The sequence below is a fragment of the Manis javanica genome, chromosome 9 (genome assembly GCF_040802235.1).
Source record: "Manis javanica isolate MJ-LG chromosome 9, MJ_LKY, whole genome shotgun sequence".
Lineage (NCBI taxonomy): Eukaryota > Metazoa > Chordata > Mammalia > Pholidota > Manidae > Manis > Manis javanica.
The window spans coordinates 62954488-62979086 of NC_133164.1; the positions used below are offsets into that span (position 1 = coordinate 62954488).

A 24599-nucleotide genomic window follows, 5' to 3' on the forward strand; every position below is an offset into this window, starting at 1 on the left:
AGAAAGACATAAACCTAAAGATTCCAGAAGCTCAGTGAACTCCCAAACAGGATAATCACAAAGAAACTCAGGCTCAGGCTTATCATAATATCAGAAAACTAAAGCAAAAAAATTATTGAAATTATCCAGGGAAAAGGATGCCTTTCCAATAGGGGATCAACAATTTAAAAATTGTAGATTTCCCATCAGAAACCATGGAAAGCAGAAGAAAGTAGCAAAATATTTTTAGATGGCTGGAAGAAAAGAACTGTCCACTAACCCAGAACTATAGCGAGTGAATACATCTTGCAGGAATGAAGGTGAAATAAAGAAATTTTAGTTGATGGAGCAACATTAGAATCTTTTGCCTGTAGACCTACTCTGAAAGAATTGCTTAAGGGAGTTACTCAGAATGAAGTGAAATGATACCAAAAAGAAACTTTAAACATCAGGAATTAAGAAGAAAGAGTAACATAAATGGTGTAATAGACTCTTCTGCTTTTTAGTTTTTAAAAATAGGTTTAATTGAGAGCAAAAATTCTCAGGGATTTTCAATGTATATATATATGTAATATGTAAAACAACTATAACAAAGTTCAGAGAGTAAGAGGATATACATGGGTGAGGTGTCTGTATTCCACTCTAAGTCATAAAATTTTGTTTGCAAATAGGCAGAAAATTTAACTATATACATTGTAATCCTTAGAGCCCATACTAAAATAAAAAAACTATATAGATATAGTAAAAAAAATAGGTAAATTAAAATATCAAAAATGTTCAAAAACCCAAAGGAGTATGAAAGGGTAAAAGAAAAATGAACAAAGGGAACAAACAGAAAACAAATAGTAAAATGGTAGACCTAAATCGAAACATATCTATGTCATTGTATTAATTGCAAATAGGACTTACATACCAATTAAAACATAGAGATTATCAGGATGGTTTTAAAAACTATGACTGAACTATGCCTGTCTAAGAAATTCACTTGAAATGTAATGATATAGGTAGATTAAAGTAAATGGATGGGGAAAAATGCTTAGGTTAGAAAAGGAGAAAGGTCTCGATAATCTAAGCTTTCACCTTAAGAAACTGGAAAAAGAGCAGTAAACACCCAACGCAAGCAGAAGGAGGGAAATAGTAACAATACAAGCAGAAATCAGTGACTGAAAACAGCAGGAAAAAAATCAGTAACACCAAAAGCTGGTTCCTTGATCAACAAAACTGATTAATCTCTAGTAAGACTGACAAAGAAAAAAGAAGACAAAGATGACCAATATCAGGAAAAAAAGATGGAAAATCACTAGACCTGTACTGTCAAAAGAGTAAGGGAATAAAAGGAACAACTCTGCAAATAGTTTGACAACTTAGATGAAATGACCTGTTTCTTGAAAAGCACAAAGTATCAAAACTTAGCCAAGATGAAGCAGATAATCTCAATAGTTCTGTAATTATTAAAAGAGTAGAATATATAGTTAAAAACCTTCCAATAAAGGAATACTCAGTCACAGTACATTTTACTTAGTAAATTTTCCCAAACATTAATAGAGGAGTTAACATCACACCTGTACAATCTCTACAAGAAAATAAGAATTTGAAACTCTTCTGATTCATTTTATGAGGCCAGCACCACCGTGATACCAAAGCCAGAAAAACATTACAAAGCAAGAAAACTACAGACCATTAGCCTTCATGAACATACATGTATATATCAACAGAATACTAGCAAATCAAATCTAGCAATATATAAAAATATATAATAAATTAAAAAATATGATCAAGTGGAATTTACCCAGGAATGCAAAGTTGGTTTAATATTCAAAAATCAGTCAGTGTATTTGTGGTACCTTTGGGGGGAGGGGTTGGGTAATTGCAGGGCAGTGAGGAGGATAAAGGGGCACAAAAATTCTCAATCATAATATAAGCTGGTCATGGAGATGATAGCTAATGGATCTGTAACATCTTCCTGTGTTGACAGATACTAAGTGCACTAATTGGGGTGAGTATTTAATAATATGCATAACTGTTGAACCACTGTGTTGTATACTTGAAAGCAATTTAAGACTGTATATCAATTTTAAAAATCAGTCCATATAATAGTCTGAAAAAATAAGTCATCTAATTATATCAATTGGTGCAGAAATACACATGTAAAATTCCAGCATCCATTAATAATAAAAACTCTCAGGAATCTGGAAATAGAAGGGACTTCCTCAATCAATCTGATGAAAGGCAGCTTTTAAAACCCTACCACTAATATAATTCTTAATGGTGAAAAACCGTATGCTTTTTTCCAAAGAAGAAAAAGGAAAAAGAAAAGGATGTCTGCTTCATAACTATTAATATTGTATAGTCTCAGATGCTAAATCTCAGAAGTTTCTTTTTCTATTTTATTTTTTTAATCCCACATTGTATTCCTCCAAGTACACTGCTCTAGTTCACAAAGAACCATTTCAACATGGGCCTAGACCTAGAAAATAAATTTTAAAAAGAGAGCATGTAACTCACTGACCTTATTCAAAGTACTGCCCTTGCCTTCAGCCATTCCTGTCCTTCCCCGAGGCTTGGACAAATTGTTTGCAACCCTGTGATGGCATCAGACTCCAAAACTATGTATTTTATTTAAAAGGCTGAAATCAGTTTCCTAGCAACTTATACACAAGTACATACAGTTTGAAAGAAGGATTACTGTCCTTTAATTTGTAGAGCAAATAGAAAATAGTTCATAGTTCATTTTCATCAGCTTAGGTGATTTCTGCTTAGCAAAGACTCAGTTGCCTGAGGCTTATTCTTTGTCTTCCCTTTAATATTAAAATAATATGAAATAGTCTTTGCTTTGTACATCCCAAGACTATCTATTTCACCACGATGTCCTCTTTTCATCTTGCTCTGTTTCAGAATATGTTAAAAATTTGGTTAGTGCTCTTCTAAAAGAATATTCTCTGTCTATATAGTGTTCCTCAAAAGGTTGCTTTTTGAGTATCTTGTTGTCTGATCTTATTTGAATATTTGTCTAGCATGCATGCCAGGTTCTTTCCTCTTTTCCTTCTCTAGTAATAAGATTTTGATGGGAACTGAACATTCTTCCTCTCCTGGAGCAGCTTAAGGACCTGTGAAGTAATAATATTTTATTTTGACTTTCTCACTTGGCTTTTTTAAAGAATACCATTTGCCACTACCTGCCTTTGTAAAATTATGCTATGTTTCATGCATTTGTTTTCTATTTTAATGTCCTATTATGTGCCTTTCAGTGGGGCATCTTTTGTGAGTACTTCTGTGTAGTTTAGTACCCACATACTAAACAATTACGCTTTGTAGATTTGGGCATTGTGGGTTAAGTATGATGAAGGCTGTGCAACAAAACAATACTAACTCACTTTCAGTTTTTGGCATGAAGATAAATATAGACTAATCCGTAAGAAAGTGTCATATATTATTGAAAAGATTTGTAATGAGAACACTTGACTATGAGTTGTTTCTGCCACTTATTATGTTATGTGTGACCATAATGAGGTTGTCCTAACTTTCAGAGTCTCGCAATATATATAAGAAAATATATATACATATTAAATCTTCATGTTATTATAGCAATTAATATATATTTTTCAGTGTCGTTGTAAGAATTAAATGAGTTTTGCAAACCTGTTGCGCCCTCCATTGCACCAGGCCAGTCAGAGGGCAGCCCTGCCTATGACAGCTTAACGGTGTAGCATAGAGGCTCCTTCCTGCATGCTTGGCCCACTGGCCCTGTTAGTGGAGGCAGGCTCTGCAGCCAGGAAGCAGGCAAAAGTGCCACTCACTTTCAACCCCCACCATCGCTCCAGGGCCTGAGCAGCTCCGGAGAATAGAGCCTCAAGGCATTAGAAGGTGCCACCTACAAATATGAAACGTCAAAGGAACCTGGTTCAAACCAAAATCCCACAAACACCAGAAAGAGGGTCAGGTGAAACTGAACTCACCAATTTTCCTGAAAGAGATTTAGAATAAAAATCATAAACATGCTAATGGAGCTACAGAAAACTATTCAAGACCTCAGGAAGGAATTCAAGAAAGAGATAGAAACTTTGAAACTTTGGTTTTTAGAGAATAAACAAATAGATAAATCCCTAGCCAGACTTATCAAGAAAATACAGTATCTGAAATGAAACATACCATGGAGGTATTTAAAAGCAAATTATATTGAGGAGATGGTAAATGAGATAGATATTAGAGAACAGGAACACAAAGAAGCTGAGGCATACAGAGAAAAAAGGATCTCTAGGAATGAAAGAATATTGAGAGAACTGCATGACCAATCCAAATGGAATAATATTTGCATTATAGGGGTACCAGAAGAAGAAGAGAGAGAAAAAGGGATAGAAAGTGTCTTTTAGGAGATAATTGCTGAGAACTTCCCCAATCCAGGGAAGGAGATTGTCTCTCAGGCCATGGAGGTGCACAGATCTCTCAACACAAGGGACCCAATGAAGACAACACCAAGACATATAATAATTAAGATGGCAAATATTAAGGATAAGGACAAAGTATTAAAAGCAGCCAGAGAGAGACAAAAGATCACATATCACATACCAGGGCAAACCTGTCAGGCTATCATCAGACTTCTCAACAGAAACCTTAAAGGCCAGAAGGTATAAATGACATGATATATGTAATACAATGAAACAGAAGGTCCTCGAACCAAGAATATTCTACCTGGCAAGATTACCATTTAAATTTGAAGGAGGGATTAAACAATTTCCAGGTAAGCAAAAGTTAAGAGAATTTACCTCTCTCAAACCATCTCTACAGTGTATTTTGGAGGGACTGCTATCGACAGAAGTGTTTGTAAGGCTAAATAGCTGTCAGCAGAGAAAATAAAACCACAGTGAAGGAAGTAGGCCAATTAATTACTAAGCAAATGAAAAATTAAATCAACTACCCCCAAAGTCAGTCAAGGGATACACAAAGAGTAGAGAATATGATACCTAATATATAAAGAATGGAGGAGGAAGAAGAGGAATGGAGGGAAAAAAAGAACCCTTAAATTGTGTTTGAAATAGCGTATGAAGTGAGTTAAGTTAGACTGTTAGATAGTTAAGAAGCTTTCCTTGAACCTGTAGTAACCGTGACTCTAAAGCCTGCAATGGCCAATAAGTACATATCTATTGATAATCACCCTAAATGTAAATGGACTGAATACACCAATCAAAAGACATAGAGTTACTACTGAATGGTTAAGGAAAAAAATACCCATCCATATGCTGCTTTCATACCGAGACATACATAGACTGAAAGTGAAGGATGGAAAAAGATATCTCATGCAAATAATAGAAAAAAGCAGGAGTTGCAGTACTTGTATCAGACAAAATAGACTGCAAATCAAAGAAAGTAACATGATAAAGAAGAACATTATGTAATGATAAAGGGGTCAGTCCAACAAGAGGATATAACCATTATAAATATCAATACACCCAACATAGGAGAACCCAAATATGTACAACAAATGCTAACAGAAATAAAGGGGGAAATAGAATGCAGTACATTCATTTTAGGAGACTTCAGCACACCACTCACTCCAAAGGACAGATAGAGACAGAAAATAAGTAAGGAGACAGAGGCACTGAACAACATATTAGGAGAGATGGACCTGATGGACATCTGTAGAACACTCCACCCAAAAGCAGCAGAATACACATTCTTCTCAAGTGCACATGGAACATTTTAAAAAATAGATCATATAGTAGGCCACAAAAAGAGCCTCAGTAAATTAAAAAAGATTGAAATTATACCAACCAGCTTCTCAGACCACAAAGGTATAAAACTAGAAATAAATTACACAAAGTAAACTAAAAAGCCCACAAACACATGGAGGCTTAACAGCATGCTCCTAAATAGTCAATGGATCAGTGACCAAATAAAAACAAAGATCAAGCAATATATGTAGACAAATGAAAACAGTAACTCAGCACAGCAAAATCTGTGGGATGCAGCAAAGGCTGTGCTAAGAGGGAAGAATATTGCAATACAGGCTTATTTCAGGAAAGAAGAACAATCCCATATGAACAGTGTAAACTCACATTTAATGAAACTACAAAAAGAAAAACATGAGGCCCAAAGTCAGTAGAAGAAGGGGCATAATAAAGATCAGAGCAGAAATAAAGTCGAGAAGAATAAGTCAATAGAAAGAATCAGTGAAAGCAGGAACTATTTTTTAGAGAAAATAAACAAAATAGATAAACCCCTAGCCAGACTTATCAAGAAAAAGAGTCTACACACATAAACAGAATTGGAAATGAGAAAGGAAAAATCACTACGGACACCTCAGAAATACAAAGAATTATTAGAGAATACTATGAAAAATTATATGGTAACAAACTGGATAACCTAGAAGAAATGAACAACTTTCTAGAAAAATACAACCTTCCAAGGCTGACACAGGAAGAAACAGAAAATCTAAACAGTCCAATTACTGACAATGAAATTGAACTGGTAATCAAAAACCTACCTAAGAACAAAACTCCTGGACCAGATGGCTTCACCACAGAATTTTATCAAACATTTAGTGAAGACCTAATACCCATCCTCCTTAAAGTTTTCCAAAAAGTAGAAGAGGAGGGAATACTTCCAAACTCATTCTATGAGGCCAGCATCACTCTAATACCAAAACCAGGTAAAGACACCACAATACAGACTAATATCCCTGATGAACACAGATGCAAAAATACTCAACAAAATATTAGCAAACTAAATTAAAAAATACATCAAAAAGATCATCCATCATGATCAAGTAGGATTTATTGCAGGGATGCAAGGATGGTACAATATTCGAAAATCCATCAACATCATCAAATAGGACAAAAATTACATGATAATATCCATAGATGCTGAAAAAGCATTTGACAGAATTCAACATCCATTCATGACAAACACTCTCAACAAAATGGGTGTAGAGGTCAAGTATCTCAACATAATAAAGACCATATATGACAGACCCACAGCCTACATTATACTTAACAGTGAGAAGCTGAAAGCTTTTCCTTTAAGATTGGGAACAAGGCAAGGATGCCCACTATCCCCACTTTTATTCAACATTATTCTGGAGGTCCTAGCCACAGCATTCAGAAAACACAAACAAATAAAATGCATCCAGATTGGTCAGGAAGAAGTCAAACTGTCAGTGTTTGAAGATGACATGATATTGTACATAAAAAACACTAAAGAATCCACTCCAAAACTACCAGAACTAATAACTGAATTCAAAAATGTTGCAGGATACAAAATCAACACACAGAAGTCTGTTACATTCCTATACACTAACAATAAACTAGCAGTAAGAGAAATCAGGAAAACAATTCTATTCACAATTGTATCAAAAATAATAAAATACCTAGGAATAAACCTAACTAAGATTAGGGATAAATTTATACCCTGAAAACTACAAGACAGTCATGAGGGAAATCAAAGAAGATACCAATAAATGTAAATACATCCTATGCTCTTGGATAGGAAGAATTAATATTGTCAAAATGGCCATCTTGCCTAAAGCAATCTACAGATTCAATGCAATTCCTATCAAAATGACAAAAGCATTCTTCAATGAACTAGAGCAAATAGTTGTAAAATTCATATGGAACTGCAAAGGACCCCCAATAGCCTAAGGAATCCTGAGAAGGAAGAATAAAACTGGGAGGATTATGCTCTCTGACTTCAAGCTCTACTACAAAGGCACAGTAATCAAGACAATTTGGTATTGGCTCGAGAAAAGAGCTATAGATCAATGGAATAGAATAGAGAGCCCAGATATAAACCCACAGATATATGGTCAATTAATATATGATAAAGGAGCCATGGATATACAGTGGAGGAAATGACAGCCTCTTCAACAACTGTTTTTGGCAAAACAGGACAGCTCCATGTAAGAGAATGAAACTGGATTACTGTCTAACTCCATACACAAAAGTAAACTTGAAATGGATCAAATCCTGAATGTAAGTCATGAAATCATAAAACTCTTAGAAGAAAACACAGGCAAAACTCTCTTGAATTTAAACATGAGCAACTTTTTCCTGAATGCATCCCCTAGGGCAAGGGAAACAAAAGCAACAAATGAGCAAATGGGACTACATCAAACAAAACAGCTTCTGTACAGCAAAGGACACCATCAGTAGAACAAAAAAGTATCCTACAGTATGGGAGAATGTATTTGAAAATGACGTATCCAACAACGGGTTAACACCCAAAATATACAAAGAACTCATGCCTCAACACTGAAAAAGCAAATAACCTGATTAAAAAATGGGCGGAGTATATGAAGAGACCCTTCTCCAAAGAAGAAATTCAGATGGCCAACAGACACATGAAAAGATTCTCTATATCACTAATTATCAGGGAAATGCAAATTAAAACTACAATGAGATATCACCTAACACCAGTTAGGTTGGCCAACATCAAAAAGACAAGGAACAACAAATGCTGGCGAGGATTTGGAGAAAGTGGAACCCTCCTACACTGCTGGTGGGAATGTAAACTAGTTCAGTCATTGTGGAAAGCAATATGGAGGTTCCTTAAAAAACTGAAATAGGAAGACCATTTGACGTGGGAATTACACTCCTAGGGATTTACCCAAAGAAAACAAGACCTCAAATTCAAAAAGACACATGCACCCCTATGGTCATTGCAGCACTATTTACAATAGCCAAGATATGCAAGCACCCTAAGTTTCCATCAGTAGATGAATGGATAAAGAAGAGGTGGTACATATGCAGAATGGAATATTATTCACCCACAAGAAGAAAACAAATCCTACCATTTGCAACAAGATGGATGGAGCTAGAGGCTATTATTCAGTGAAATAAGCCCGGTGGAGAAAGATAAGTACTAAATAATTTCTCTCATTTGTGGAGTAGGGTAATGAATAAAAACTAAAGGAACAAAACAGCAAGAGATTCACAGACTCCAAGAAGGCACTAACTGTTAGCAAAGGGGAGGGCTGGGGGAGGGTAGATGGGGAGGGAGAAGGAAATTGAGGGGCATTATTACTGGCACACATGGTGTGGGGTGTCATGAGCCAGACAGTGTAGCACAGAGTAGAGAAGTAGTGACTCTGTGGCATCATAGTATTCTGATGGATAGTGACTGTAAGGGGTATGGGGGAGACTTGATAATAGAGGGGAATGTAGTAACCACAATGCTTTTCATGTGAAACCTTCATGAGAGTGTATCTCAATGACACCTTAATAAAAACAAGAATTAAATGAGTTGATTTTTAGGGAAGTGCTTTGTAAACCATAGAACATAGATGTTTCCTGTAATATATACAAATTATATTTTTTAATAATTTTCTTTTAATCTAAAGAGGTTTACCATAGTTTGGCCAATTTCTATTACTGTTGAACCTGTTCTTCAGCCATTTCTTACCTGTGCTTAGACTAAGGAGAGATCAAGCTGTAAATGCCTTCCTTTTCTTATTTTCTTTCTGTTCTATAGTTCTTTCTTTCCTATACTCTGCCTCTTCTGTTTAGAGGTTCTGGACTAAGGAATTTTTTAGAGTAAAAGAATCAGGAAATGATATGTCCTTAACTGTTAGGAGGAGAATCTTATATTTATTTCACACTGTAACTTATTTTGTGAATAACACAGGAATAGGCTTAGTCATCAGCTTCTTTCTTCCTCTGAGCATGACTGTGTATAAACATTGATTTGTATTTATTCCATTTTCTAGTTACAACAGTTGGAGCTCGCACAGATACAGCATAGAGATGCGAATCTCACAGCTCTCGCAGCTATTGGACCAAGGAAGAAGAGACCGCTAGAACCTGGGTCTGGAAATGAGGTATTTAAATAATGTTTGTCACTTTATTTCTCATGTCCAGAAAGCAAGCCGAAAGGAATCAAAGACATGCAAGTGGTTTACCCCCGCCTTGCACACTCTTGCTGCCACATGCTTGTTAAAATTCTCCATTGCCTCTTTTGTTAAATCTGCGTTTTTGCGTGGTTGTTATGCTATATATTGCCTTCAACTTTACTCCTACTTACTTTATTTTATACTTTTTCCTCTCCCCCATCTCTGGTCATACTTAGTCTCACTATCTCAATTTTTTATTTCTGTGTTCTTCCTAAAGGTCTCATATAATCCTCCCTCCACTTTGTATCCAAATCCAGCTCATCTGTTAAGATCAAATCTTCCATGAACTCCAACAATTCATTTCCTTACTGACTTCTCCTTTTTTCAGCACATGTGTTTGCCTAGCATCAGTTATTCTTGTTCTTTGCCTATTTTTTCTTCTGTGAGATTTTAACTTCTTGAGCAAGACTATAACTCTATTTCTTTGTATTTCCTGCAGATCTGAGCACATATATACTCAATAAATATCATTAATTGATTAATACCAAGGAAGGATCTTAACTTACATCCTTAGAGCAATTACTTGATATAATGTTAGATTTTCAGATCAACAATCAGGGCTAAGCTAGAGAAACAGTGAAAGCCCTGAGATGGGGTCAGCAGTGAAGGAGCTGTGGCTCATCTGTTCTGCTCTGTAGAATTTAAATGTGCCTTGAGAAAAGCTCCTCCCTAGCACTGACCCTGAACTTTGACAGTTCCTAAATGAATGGCAGTCATCTCAGTAGAGGAAGACTTTAAAAAATCTAGTTGTTTTTCATTAAAATGTAATGAAACATTTCATTATAAATGTTCACATACAAAAAACAAAAAAAAATTCATAGTGTAAAAATATTTGAAAACAAATGTTTCCTCCTCACAGATTTCAAGTCCCTCAACCCCTGCCAAAGGGGATGTAACCACTGTTAAGGTTTTCATATAACCTTCTAGAAATTGCTGTGAATATGGCAATGTGTTTCATATGCATTCACAAATCCACATTTGATTTTGTTTTTACTTAAATGTAGTCAAACTATACCTATTGTTCTGACCTTGATATTTCCTCCTTTCCATAATCACCTTCATAGAATAAATATATCTCCATACTTATTAAAGATATATGACACTACTGTGTTTAGATAAACATAATTTATTCAACCAGCCCTCTAATGGAAATTTAGGTTATTTCCAGGTTTTAGCTTTTTTTGCCTCAGAAAACATCCTTGTACTTACATGATTTTGTACTTGGCCAATGTCACTGCAGGCTAAATTCCTAGAAAAGGAATTCTGGCTCACAGGGTATGTATAATAGGCAAAAACCTTTTGGAGTAATTTATGCATACACAAAGATAGATAGTATAGCAAATCCTCATACCCACCACCTCGCTGTAAGTACTGTCAATTTATGCCCAATATTGTTTCATTTTTATCTGCACCAATTTTCTCAGGTCAGTTGTTTACCCTGCAGGTTATTTAAAGTCAATCCTAGACTCAGTGTCATTATCCGTAAGTATTATTTGTTGCTTTTGATTTTTGATAAACACTTAAAATTACCCTCTCAGTAAGTTGTATCAGCTTTCGCATCCATTAGTGCCTATTGTCCCATACTCATTAACACTGGGAATTCTCTTAGCCATCTGATGGCTGAAAATGTAGTTTTTAATAGAGTGTTTAAATTATGAGTGAAATTTGACAGATTTTTCCTTGTATTTTGTTACTTTCAATTTACCTTTTTCCCACTGAAGTTACATTTTTTTAAATCAATAAGACAATGAAACACTGTAGACCCCTCCCTGCTTTTCTTTCAGTTCATCTGGACTTCTTCATTTTCCTTTAAAAAAAAAAATCAATCTTTTATTTCTGTCCTCTGGGATTCTATTTGGAAAGCCCTTTCTTAATTAGAATTATGTATTAATACTTTTTATCATGTTACTTTTTAAGTATAAATCTATGATTCATTCAGAATTTCTTTTGAACAGGAGCTGAGATAATGGCTCTAGCTTTTATTCCTTCAGTTCTTCCTCATTTTCCCCCAGGCTAGCAATTGTCCAACCTCCACTTACTCAGTAATTCTTTCCCCACTGACTGAGAATGCAACCTTTATCACACATAACTTTGTATCAAATACAAATTCTCATATGTATTTGAGTCTGCTTCTGTATCCTCTGAGCCAGGGCTATCTAACAGAACTTTGTCTCTGATGAAAATGTTCAGTTTTCCGCCCTGAATAGCTAGCTACATATGCCTGTTGAGCAACTGAACTGTGGCTAGTGTGACCGCAGAAATAAAAGTTTTAATTTTTTAAATTTAATGTAACTTTTTTGTTGTTGTTATCATTAATCTACAATTACATGAAGAACATTATATTTACTAGGCTGTCCCCTAGACCAAGTCCCCCCCACAAGCCCTATTACAGTCACTGTCCATCAGCATAGTAAGGTATTATAGAATCACTACTTGTCTTCTCTTTGTTGCACAGCCCTCCCTGTGCCCCCACCCCCCACATTATACATGCTAATCTAATACCCCATTTCTTCTTCCCCACCCTTATCCCTCCCTACCCTCCCATTCTCCCCAGTCTCTTTCCCTTTGGTAACTTTTAGTCCATTCTTGGGTTCTGTGATTCTGCTGCTGTTTTGTTCCTTCAGTTTTCCTTTGTTCTTATACTCCACAGATGAGTGAAATCATTTGGTATTTGTCTTTCTCCGCTTGGCTTATTTAACTGAGCATAATACCCTCTAGCTCCATCCATGTTGTTGCAAATTGTAGGATTGTTTTCTTCTTATGGCTGAATAATATTCCATTATGTATATGTACCACATCTTCTTTATCCATTCATCTACTGATGAACACTTAGGTTGCTTCCATTTCTTGACTATTGTAAATAGTGCTGCGATAAACATAGGGGTACATCTGTCTTTTTCAAAATGGGCTGCTGCATTCTTAGGGTAAATTCCTAGAAGTGGAATTCCTGGGTCAACTGGTATTCCTATTTTGAACTTTTTGAGGAACGTCCATACTGTTTTCCACAATGGTTGAACTAATTTACATTCCCACCAGCAGTGTAGGAGGGTTCCCTTTTCTCCACAACCTCACCAACATTTGTTGTTGTTTGTCTTTTGGATGGTGGCGATCCTTACTGGTGTGAGGTGATATCTCATTGTAGTTTTAATTTGCATTTCTCTGATGACTAGCCTTGTGGAGCATCTTTTCATGTGTCTGTTGACCATCTGAATTCTTCTTTGGAGAACTGTCTGTTCAGCTCCTCTGCCCATTTTTTAATTGGATTATTTGCTTTTTGTTTGTTGAGGTGCATGAGCTCTTTATATATTTTGGATGTCAACCCTTTATCGTATCTGTCATTTACAAACATATTCTCCCATACTGTAGGGTACCTTTTTGTTCTATTGATGGTGTCCTTTGCTGTACAGAAGCTTTTCAGTTTGATATAGTCCCACTTGTTCATTTTTGCTTTTGTTTCCCTTGCCCAGGGAGATATGTTCATGAAGAAGTCGCTCATGTTTATGTCCAAGAGATTTTTGCTTATGTTTTTTTCTAAGAGTTTTATGGTTTCATGACTTACATTCAGGTCTTTGATCCATTTTGAATTTACTTTCGTGTATGGGGTTAGACAGTGATCCAGTTTCATTCTCTTACATGTAGCTGTCCAGTTTTGCCTGCACCATCTGTTGAAGAGACTGTCATTTCCCCATTGTATGTCCATGGTAATGTAACTTTTTTAACAGTCACATGTGGCTGATAGCTACTATATTAGTGCAATAGATCTGTTGTATTGATATATATATGTTTATGGCTATTTATGTATATCTTTTTTTCACATATTAACCATTTTTAAGCATACAGTTCAATAGTAGTAAGCATATTCACATTGTTGTACAATGTATCTCTAGAGCTTCTTCATCTTGCAAACCTGAAAAGCTATACCCATTAAAGAACTCTGCAGTTATCTTCTCCATCAGCCCCTGAAAAGCCACTATTCTACTTTGATTCTTTGAATTTGATGACTTAGATACCTCATGTAAGTAGAATCAAACAGCATTTGTCTTTTTGAGACTAGTTTATTTCACTTGGCATAAAGTCCTTAAGGTTCCAAATCTTAATATATTTAAAAAGGCTCTTTTTTAAAGACTGGAAAAAAGACAATAAAAAACTTGAAAACTAGTTTAGTAGAGAGTTTCTTCTGTTTCTACTTCTTTAGCACAGGCTGGCCCACCCCCCTTTATTTTTGATGTCTTTGTATATAAATGTGTGTAAATATTTCATTAAAAACTGGGGCATGAGATTTCATCATTAAGCATAATCTTATAAATAGGGCTGAGTTAGCATACATTTTTACTTTTGTGGCAATAATAGTTGTGATTTTTTTCATCCACATAGTTGTTATTTATATTATAACTCCTTTGAGAAAAGCATAGAGATACCCAAATCTCTGTCCTTCTTTTCTATTATGGTAACATTATATAACAAATTCTGTGAAGTGTTCCCTGTGTAGAGGAACATGGTGGCATGTGCAGTAAGTACATGTGCTTTGGCCTCAGACAAATCTGACTTTGCTTCTTGACTGTACTTCAATTATCCCCATTTGGAAAGTGAGCATAACACCCACATTATACAGTTTTAAGGATTGGATTATATAAAGTGCTTAATTAGTTCCTGGCCTCAAGAACAGGCTTATAATAAATTGTCATCCTTGTCATCGCAGTCATAATATCAGTATTTTAGCTTTTAATAATGTTGTATAAGTAGTGAATGACCTGTAGTGAATTTGAAACGTTAACCATTAATCTCTTCAGAATTTCGCTTCTCTGTCTCATCTTGACTTTTTCAGAAACAGGTAATATGAGATAGTACCATTTTCTACCTCCGTTCTCTTTTGCCAGGCTACAGGCAAGCCACGTTTTCTGAAATGTACATTATGTATTGCAGCTGACTTATTAGAGATTTAAACAAATTTATTGTCATCTAATACTTTCTATAAATACCATGTAGAGTCACTAGAATTTAGAGCATGTTACTACTTTAGATAAAGAAGCCGCTTCTTATATTTTGAGATGTATTTTTAAAATTTTATTTTATTCACAAATCTACCTCTTTTTCATAAATGATTTAAACATAAATTTAAATTTGGTTAGATCTGTTAGATTTGCCAGAGATTTAAGGTTGATTTTTTTTGTCCGCTCTCTTCAGGGACTTATTGTGAAATATGTTGAATTGCACATTATGGGTTTATCTTTCCTTCCCAAATTCCCCTTGAATGTTAGTAATGAAGTGAAAACACCACAAATACACAAGAATAAAGAAGAGGAGAAAACAGCTATAAGAGTATTCAGTAGTATTTGAGTTAAAACTGGCTTAGATTGGAGACTAGAGGTATTCTTTCTGAAAAAAATAACCGAGAGAGGGGGCCTCAGATATTAATAGTTAAGTGCCTTACTTTTAAATGTGACTGGACTGGTAAGAATGACCTGGTATTTAGAGAAAGCCTCCTGCATGACAAAAAGAAAGGAGAACATGGGAGAAAAGGCATAAAGCAGAAGAACACTAACAAGCAACAGCAGAGTGTATTGCAATCAGAAACGAGAGTAAAAGGCTGTTTTTTAAATGACTGGGAAGAGTTTTTAAAAGACTTCTTGAAAATTATGGTAACAGAAATAAGCAATGATAGAATGGTTGGAAGTTAGAATAGATCCAAGAAAGCACTTAGCCAAAAGATGCTAGATTTGTATTATGCCAAATTAGCTAACTGGAGCCATGTTTCCCAGAATTCCTTTCCTCGCATAGCCCCAGGTTAGCAGGGAACATGAAGCTTGATTCGAAAGACAGAAGTGGAGTTGCAGCCTTATTCCTCCTCTCAGAAGGTTGTTCTTGGGACCCTGGAGCTATTGCAGTTCACAACTGTTGGTGCGGGAGAGCTTCCAGGCTCCTCACCAAACCTTGGGCCAGGCCCAACACCAGACACAGTCAGCAGCCGACCATGAACTGTTTGACCAGGTTCACTATTACCTAAGGCCAAATCTCTGTAATAAATGCCACATTTTATGTCATTCCTAGTGTTCTTTTTCAAATGCTGTCTGGTGCAGAAGTTTGCACTGCAAATGGCTACAGAGGAGCAGCATCTTAGTGATGGGTTCCTGAATTAGTTCTGGGTTTTTCAGCAATGGTTCTCAGCTCTAATTAGATTTTAGAGGCATTAATGACTGTGTTGCAGAGGGGACAGTGGTGATCCATGGCATGCAGTGGTAAAACAGTTACTTTATCACCTGAGGACCGTAGTGATCAAGTGCCCAAAAAGGCAAGGCTTTGGGAAACCAAGCATTTACTACTTGAGCACATCTTAGTGAACATAGGAATAATGTGAAATAGGTTGTTCCCTTCAAAATACACTGAGAAACTTAAGGAAGGAAAGGCTTTAGATTTGAGCTCAGAAAGAATCCAGATAAGGGAATGGAAGCCTCTGTGACTGCCTTAAAAGAAACCCTTATCTCTTGTAGCCAAAGGCAGAGATTTCTGAAAACCAAACCCGAAGCCCGATCCTACTGTAAGTGGCTAAATTACAATACAGATTGCATTTCCAGTTTTCAGTTTCTTGTGTTGAGTTACAGCATTGGGAAAGAATGGAAAACTGACAATTGGGGTGGAGAATGTGAACAGATTCCAGGGAAGCTGGGACCCTGGGCTCCTCGGTTCTGCCTCCCACGCTTACCAGTCCTCCTGCACCTCTGAGGGGGGTGTTTTCCTGAGGAATCCGTGATGGCTTCGTTTGAGGTCCTTGCCTTGCAAGAGACTACTGATTTTCCTCAGGACCTTCCCATACTACCTCATTGCTTCTGACTCTATAACCAGACTCAAGTTCCAGCAGCCCCAGAGGGTGAGACACTGTCTTACCCCTGAGGAGGTGTGATTCACAGTGAAGAATCGGATGGTTTTGTCTGCAGTTACCTGGAGAATGGTGGAGGAATGGATCTTAAGGGTGTAGGATCAAAGAATATAAAATTGGATCAGGCTGAATTTTTATTGATAAAAAGCTCACTAAGCAGAGAGTCCAGATTGAAGGTATTAGGTTGGAGGACTAAAAGTGGCTCCAACAGTTTACTTGGTTAGTTGACTGAAAACTACACTAAAGAGCAGCTCAAACTAAGTGAAGTTGAGTAGGTGCTAGAACTTTGTTTGTATAGAGGAAGTAATCTGAGTGTTTAGGGAGATTAGAATTACAGAGTGGATTTTTCATTTAAAAAACATATGCCTTCTGGGTGGGTCTACAGGACACTCCCTTCCTGAAAACTCTGAGATCTACATTCAAGTGGGGGAGCTCAGCCTCCTTCAGGAGTTCTGTTGGTATTCTTTTTAATCCATTAATGGCAGGGGCACTGTTGTCATCAAACTAGGATAGCTGAACTCATTGGGAAACCCAGATGGCAAAAGCAAGTACAGGCATTTACTTACTAAAGACAAAGTGGCTGTGGTTTTATCGTGATGGTCAGCAAAGCCAAGGAGTATTCAGAATAGTCTGAATTGCAAAAATCTTTGGCATGGGCTAGTTAATCATAGTGTCCCTAGAACTGAAAGAAGTGGAAACTTATTAAGTCTTCATTAACCTCTAAGTATAACAGAGGAGCTCTAGACCTGGGGAACAGAAGTGTGATTTAGATGACCTTTATATTCTCTCAACAGTTCCCAGAAGTAAGCTGGTTCACAGATGCAAAGACCTTTGAATGAAGGGAAAGCCAGGTCTTGAGGAAAGACCCTGCCATACCAGCCAAAAATGTATGCTGTGAATCTCCTTCTAGCCTTCCCGCAGAAGACCTATAGCCATTTGCTAAAGCAACTGGACATTGGGGAAGGAGAAATGATTAGACTTTTTAGGGTCTGATGAACACTATAACACTGAACCTAATGAATTCTAGGAGACCTGAAACACCACTGTTTTCTACCAATCAGTGGAGTTTTAGCTTAAGTCCATCTCACAGTGGGCCCAGTATGGTTATTTCCATATTCCTGGAATGCATAATTTGAATAGACATACTCAACAACTAACAGAGATCTCACATTGGTTCACCAACCTGTGAAAGTGAGAAAAAGTCAAGTGGAAGCCAGTAGAATGTTGTTTACTTATGAAAATAGTAAACTATTACCTGGACAGATTGCAGAGCCACCATTAAGGATTTGAAAGATGCAGAAGTAGTGATTCCTACTGCATGCCCATTCAGCTTACCTGTTTGGCATTGAAGAGGACTTCAATGGAGAATTGATGGTAGGTTATCATAAACTTAATCAGGTGATGGTTTCTATACTAGTTGTGGTTTCCCAGATGTGTTTTGTTGCTGGAACAAATCAGTGCAACCCATGGCATTTGGTATGCAGACATTGATCTGCATATGCTTCCCCCTGTTGCTCCCATACTAATTAGTAAAGACCATCAGAATTAGTTTGCTTTCTGTTGGCAGGGTCAGCAGTATACCTTCACTAACCTATTTTGGGGCTCTATTGGGTCTTATTTCATTAGCTAGTCAGCAAGAACGTAGATAGCCTGTCCCTTGCACAGGACATTATGCTTGTCTATTACACTGATACCATGCTGATTGGTTCTGGTGAGCTAGAAGTAACAACTCCTGCAGACATTTTGCTAAGGTGCTTATATGCCTGAGGGTGGGGATAAATCCAATAAAAATTCAGGGGCCTGTAATCTTGGTGAACTTCTAGAAGTCTGGTATTTTGGAGCATCTTGAGATATTCTTTCCAAGGTAAAAGACAACTTGCTGTATCTAGCTTCTCCCATCACAGAGAAAGGGGCACATTCAGATTTTAGAGCCAACATATATCTCTTCTGATTGGAAATGAGGACTGTCTTTTCCATGAGCCTTTCTGTGCTCTTTCCCTAATCAGGAGCTCCAAAGCCTACCCTTTCCTCTTTCATTTAGTGTCTGGAGTATGTTCTGTCTACTTTCTCTATTTTATTTCCAGTGGATTATTCACTGTCAAGTCTTCCCAGGTCCCTTTCGTTTCTGTCACTTACTCCTTTTCATTCCTCAGGCTGGTGATTTCTCTAAGCATTCCTTCCCTGTCTCTGTAATGTGAATTTTTATATTTAAATTTTTTATTTTCATCAAAATAAGTGTGTTTATTATAGAAAATGTAAAGAAGAAAATTATAAGTTATCCACATCCTACCATTTTTGCAAAGTTCATAGTGAAGTAATGTATTTGGTGACCTACTTCTTTACTTAATGATACAGTGTGTACATGTTATCCATATCCTTAAGTGTTCTGCACATTTCATTGGCATACTATAATTTATCTATCTTCTTGGACATGTTTTAGTTTCCAATGTATTGTTGTGTGAGCTTCTTTATAACTAAATTTTTGACCATTTATTACTTAATTTCAGAAATAGAATTCCAAGGTCAAATTAGATATTTATTATTAAAGTTCTATCTTACTATTTACTGCTAATTGCTGTTCCCCCAAATTGAGTTAGTTTACAGTCCTACCACCAATATATGAAAGTGTCTGTTTATTAGTATCTCATCAGTACTGGATAGTATTATTTTAAAAACTTAATGCCATTTGTTATCTCTTAGTTTTTTTAATTAATCTCCTTTCTATCTCTAATTTAGAGTCATAATATATTTATTGAGATGGTATTTGTATTCACTCATTGATTTATTCACCCAGTGTGCCCAGGTACAGTGGTGAGAAGAATGGAACTAGGTCTCAGCTTGCCTGGAATTTATAATCCAAAAAGTTAGTTTCCTTTATCACAGCAGTGCTCATTAATGCCTGTCTGGCCTATTCTACCTTATTAGGGCATACTTGAAGACTGTGATACAGGACATCATAATGAACCTTAGTATGGTGGTCCTTGTAGCATTTGACCATGGTACTTGTGGTTAAACTGGAAATTAGCATAATATATATAAAATATCAAAGTTATCTATGCAGGGCTGTCTGGGAACTATGCCTTTCCTTCAAGTATTTTTATTGTTACATACCTCTGCTCCATTAAGTAGTTTGGTCACTGTTCCCTCAGAGCAAATAGTGTTTTAATGGTGCTTTATATGTAATATTTGAGGCTTTATGTGTTATTTTTTTCTTCAAAGCACTGTAAGTGTAGTTAGCATAATGATGAGCTTACTAGAGGAGATTTTTTTTTCTCTAAGTTGTCCAGTTTAAGATGATTCCTGTAAGGTGTCAGGCTCCCAGGAAGCAGTTTTTGAAAGTGTGTCTCCATGCATGCCGCTTCTGTAATTTAGACTAGTATAACTTCCTTAGGTTTCCTAAATTGTATTCTCACATGACCAGTTAGTTATACTGTTGTGCTTATTCCCGAATATTGTCCTAGTAGCTGTTTCAGCCTCCTGTACAGCTACTTGTTCATGCTTTAGTGACTATGAAAAGCATGAATTGCTTGTATTATATAGGATTGCCTGTGATAAATATCATTAGGTCTTAGTTTTCAAAGTGATAGATGAGGGCTAATTAACAACAAATTAATGTTTTTGTGGGAAGTAGTTGGTAACTCCATTGCTAAGCATACCTTTCCATAGTTTAAATGACAGATAATTTCTCTGTGAAATTTTCCCAAATTTAAATGTTCAGCTTGTCAGTTAATATTATCAGTGAAAACACAGGTTTACATGGAAGACCATGTATCTGTTTTAGATATTGCAACAGTACTGTCTGATGGTATTTAGAGTATGTTGTTGAATTCCTGTTTATGCATTTTCCCTAAGAAATACATAGAATACTGAAAAGAAGAGTAAATGTAAGTTGGCTTTTGAAATGTTTGTTTGAACTTGTTTGATTTATCAGACAGTGCCCATCATTTTGGGTTTTATTGTTATTGAGATATAACTCGCAAACCATAAAATTAACCATTTTAAAATGTACAATTCAGTAGTTTTTAGTATATTCACATGGCTGTACAACCATTACTATTACTGAATCCAGAATATTTTCATCACTCCACAAAAACACTCCATAGCCATTAGCAGACACTACCATCAACCTCTGGGAACCACTAATGTGCTTTCTGCCTCCATGGATCTGCCTGTTCTGGGCATTCATATAAATGGAATTACACATTATGTGGTCTTTTGTGTCTAACTTCTTTGACTTCACATAATGTTTTCAAAGTCCATGTTGTAGCATTTGTCGGTACTTCATTCCTATTTAATGGTTGAATAATATTCCACTTAATTGATGTACCACATCCATTTATCCATTCATCATCTGATGGACATTTGATTGTTTCTGTAATGGGCTATTATAAATAATGCTGCTAGGAACATTCATATACAAGTGTTTGTGTGGACATTCATTTCCCTAGGAGTAGAATTGCTGGCCCATAAGGTAACTCTGTTTAACTTTTTGAGGAACTGCCAGACTGCTGTACCAGTTTACATTCCCGCCCATAATACATGTCTTGTTATTGTCTTCTTTTTTTTAATAGTCATCCTAGTGGATGTGAAGTGGTATCTCACTATGGTTTTGTTTCACATTTCCCTATGACTAATGATATTGAGCATCTTTTCATGTGTTTATCAGGCATTTGTGTATCTACTTTGTAGAAATGAAGTCCAATTGGTCTGCTATTTTTTCCTTTGGTTGCTTGTGCTTTAGATGTCATATCTAAGAAATCATTGCCAAATCCAATGTTGCAGAGGCTTATATCTATATTGCTTTCTAAGATTTTTATAATTTTAGCTCTTATATTTGCAGTTTTGATCCTTTTTAAGTTCATTTTTATATATGGTATGAGGTAGGGGGTTCAGTTCATTCTTTTGAATGTAGATATACAGTTGCCTGGCACAGTTTTTTGAAAAAGACTATTCTCTCTCCATTGAATGGTCTTAACACCTTTGTTGAAAATAAATTAGTTGTAGATGTATGGGTTTATTTCTGGGTTCTCAGTTCTAGTCTGTTAATTTCTATGTCTATGTCTGTCCTTATGCCAATACTACAATGTCTTGATTTCTATAGTTTTACAGTAAGTTTTAAAATTAGAAAGGATGATTCCTCCAACTTGGTTATGTTTTTTATTTTCCTTTATTAGTAAGGTGTATTACATTGATGATCATATGTTAAATCAACCACACATTTCTGGGATAAATCCCACTTGGCCATTGGTGTTTCTTTTTATATGCTGCTAGATTCTATTTACAAGTGTTTTGTTGCATCTGTATTTATAAAGGATATTGGTTTGTAGTTTTCTTGTGATGCCTTTGTCTGGTGTTGGTATCAGGGTAATACTGGTCTTATAGAGTGGATTAAGTGGTCACTTGTTTTCTGTTTTCTTGGAAGAGTTTGTGAAGTATTGGTACTAATTCTTGAAATATTTTGTAGACTTTACTAGTGAAGCCATTCAGGGATTTTCTTTGGGAAAAGTTTCCTGATTACTAATTCAGTCTTTTGTTATAGGACCACGTGCCATTTAATTCATCTTCTGCTTCTTAGTACCAGGCATGTACATGATATCATATCCTTTTCCATTTGATAATCTTGTCCATAGTGTCCATTCTTCAATTTGCACGTACAAATAAAGTGCTAGCAGCCCAACAAACTTTTCTTGCCATTAAATGATTATGTTGCATTTTGATTGCAGCATGAAAGGCAGATTTGAATACTGAAACCATAAAGCAAATTAGTTAATATTTTCTTGATTTAGCTTAGAGTATATTATTCAAGGAGATTTTAGTTGTTTGTTAATTTTCTGCCACAAAGAACAGATTAGGAATATCCTGATTCTTTTTAAACCCACTCTTGCACATAAGTGGGTGATTTATATAGGCTTATGACCATGATACATCTTCTGGATTCATCGCTCTGCTCAGGAGTTTGATTTCTAATGTTATTTCTTGTGTTCTGGTTTGCTGCTGTTGGCAGTGTTTTCGGTGGTTGTATTTGGTTTCCCTAATCAGAGATTTCAACAAAATCAGTCATGCTTCCTCCTCCCAAGTGAATCCTACATAAAGAACATAAAAACAAGTACTTTTTCTTTTGAAGATTAATTAAGTAGAGGTAATCATTAGTTAAATTATCAGTTTTGGAATTTAAATGGTATGGTAGATTAGGTCTGTTAACTTGGATGCTTTTCATGCTGATTACATGTTCTTTTGACTATTAACCTATAGCCCAGTGACTCTCAGCTGGGGCCAATACCTACTCTGTGGGTACCTGGAAATGTGTGGAGTGTTGTTGTTTTGACACAGTGACCCGAGGGCTGGGGCTTGTGTTACTAGCATTTGGTGGCTGGGCATGAGTGATACTAAATATAATGCAGTGTAAGGGGCAGTCCACCCAATCACGCTTACTCAGAATTCTTATAACACCCCCACTGAGAAATGCTGATACTTAAGCATCTTAATAATACTTAAAATCTCTTGAGTTGAACATATTCTAGGATCTTACAGTATCTTCCAGGTAACTTGATTTACAAACAACTTACCACTTAATATTGGAATAAAAATTTGTCTACATTCTCTGTACCATCATAATATTTGTGGATGTAGAATTCTGATATCACAGTGCTTCTCAAACTTTTATATGTCAAAGCACACCAGGCAGCACAGAAGAATACCCATGCCCCTTTAGGGGACTTCTTGAGGAAGAGATAACTTTAAGATAAAAATTTAAACCAACTTTGCATTTGGTTTTTAGATTGAGATATATTTTATGTACAATAAAATATGCTGCTTTTAATTGTAACCATTATCCCAAATTAAGAACAAAACATTCCTATGATGCCAGAAAGTGCTGTCATGCCTTTCCAGCCATTACCACTTCCAACCCCATCCATAATTATGGATTTGATTTCTATTATAGCTTAGTCTTGCCTGTTTTAGAACTTTATATAATTGTGGATCATACAATAAAACATTCTTTTGTTTCTAAATGTTTTCACTCAACATACATGTTTTTGAGATGTATTACATTGCACATATCAGAAGTGCTTTCCTTTTTAGTGCCAAGTAGTACTCCATTTAGTGCCAAAATACTCCATAATTTATTTATACTGGGGCTCCTTCCAATTTTTGGCTATTATGGAAAAAGCTGCTATGAACATCCTTGTAAAAGTTATTTTGTGGACATATGTTTTTGTTTCTTTTAGGAAAATGCTTTAGAGGCAAATTGTTGTGATAGAATAAATGTGTATTTCACTTTATAAAGGACTCTAGACTGTTTTTCAAATAGTTGTACCATTTCACACTCCCTTTAGCAATATACTTTTACTTTTGGATGGTACCTTTTAGAAGAACAGATTGTTTTTGCTCTGACAAAGTACAATTTATCATTTTTTTCTTTTATACTTAGTGTTTTCTGAAGCCTAAAAAGTTTTGTGTAGTATAGTTAATGAAGATTTATCTTGGAAGCTTTATACTTTTGCTTTTCAGTTTAAGTGTTTGATCTGTCTTGATTTAATTTTTGTGTCTGGTGTAAGTACAGGTTGTTAGGAAAGAGTATAAAACCTAAATGTGATTTATTCCCACTAGGATGTTTAAACATTTTAACAGTAAGGTATTAACAAAGGGCCACGTGGTAGAAGCTGCTTGGGCTGAGAGTGGGGGTGGGAGAATTGATAAGGGCCTGGCAATACCTGTTTGAGTTTTTTAAACCTACCAATAAGATTAAGACAAATGTAAAGGAAAGATATAACTAGCTAGGCGACGTCCGAGAAAGACTGGGAACCCTGTAGTACTCAGCCAGTGAGGAATCAGGGGAGGGACTCACGTACTAAGAGATAAATT

The 24599-nt window shown here is 35.9% G+C and overlaps 1 protein-coding gene across 2 annotated transcripts in view; it reads left to right on the plus strand.

The window, feature by feature from the left end:
- TAF4B (TATA-box binding protein associated factor 4b) overlaps positions 1–24599 on the plus strand; it is a 181891-nt gene that overhangs the window by 103775 nt on the left and 53517 nt on the right. For both annotated transcript variants that reach the window (XM_073212713.1, XM_037025430.2), the window contains exon 14: positions 9677–9787. In XM_073212713.1, coding sequence (XP_073068814.1) covers positions 9677–9787 — 111 coding nt within the window. The remainder of the gene's footprint in view (positions 1–9676; positions 9788–24599) is intronic.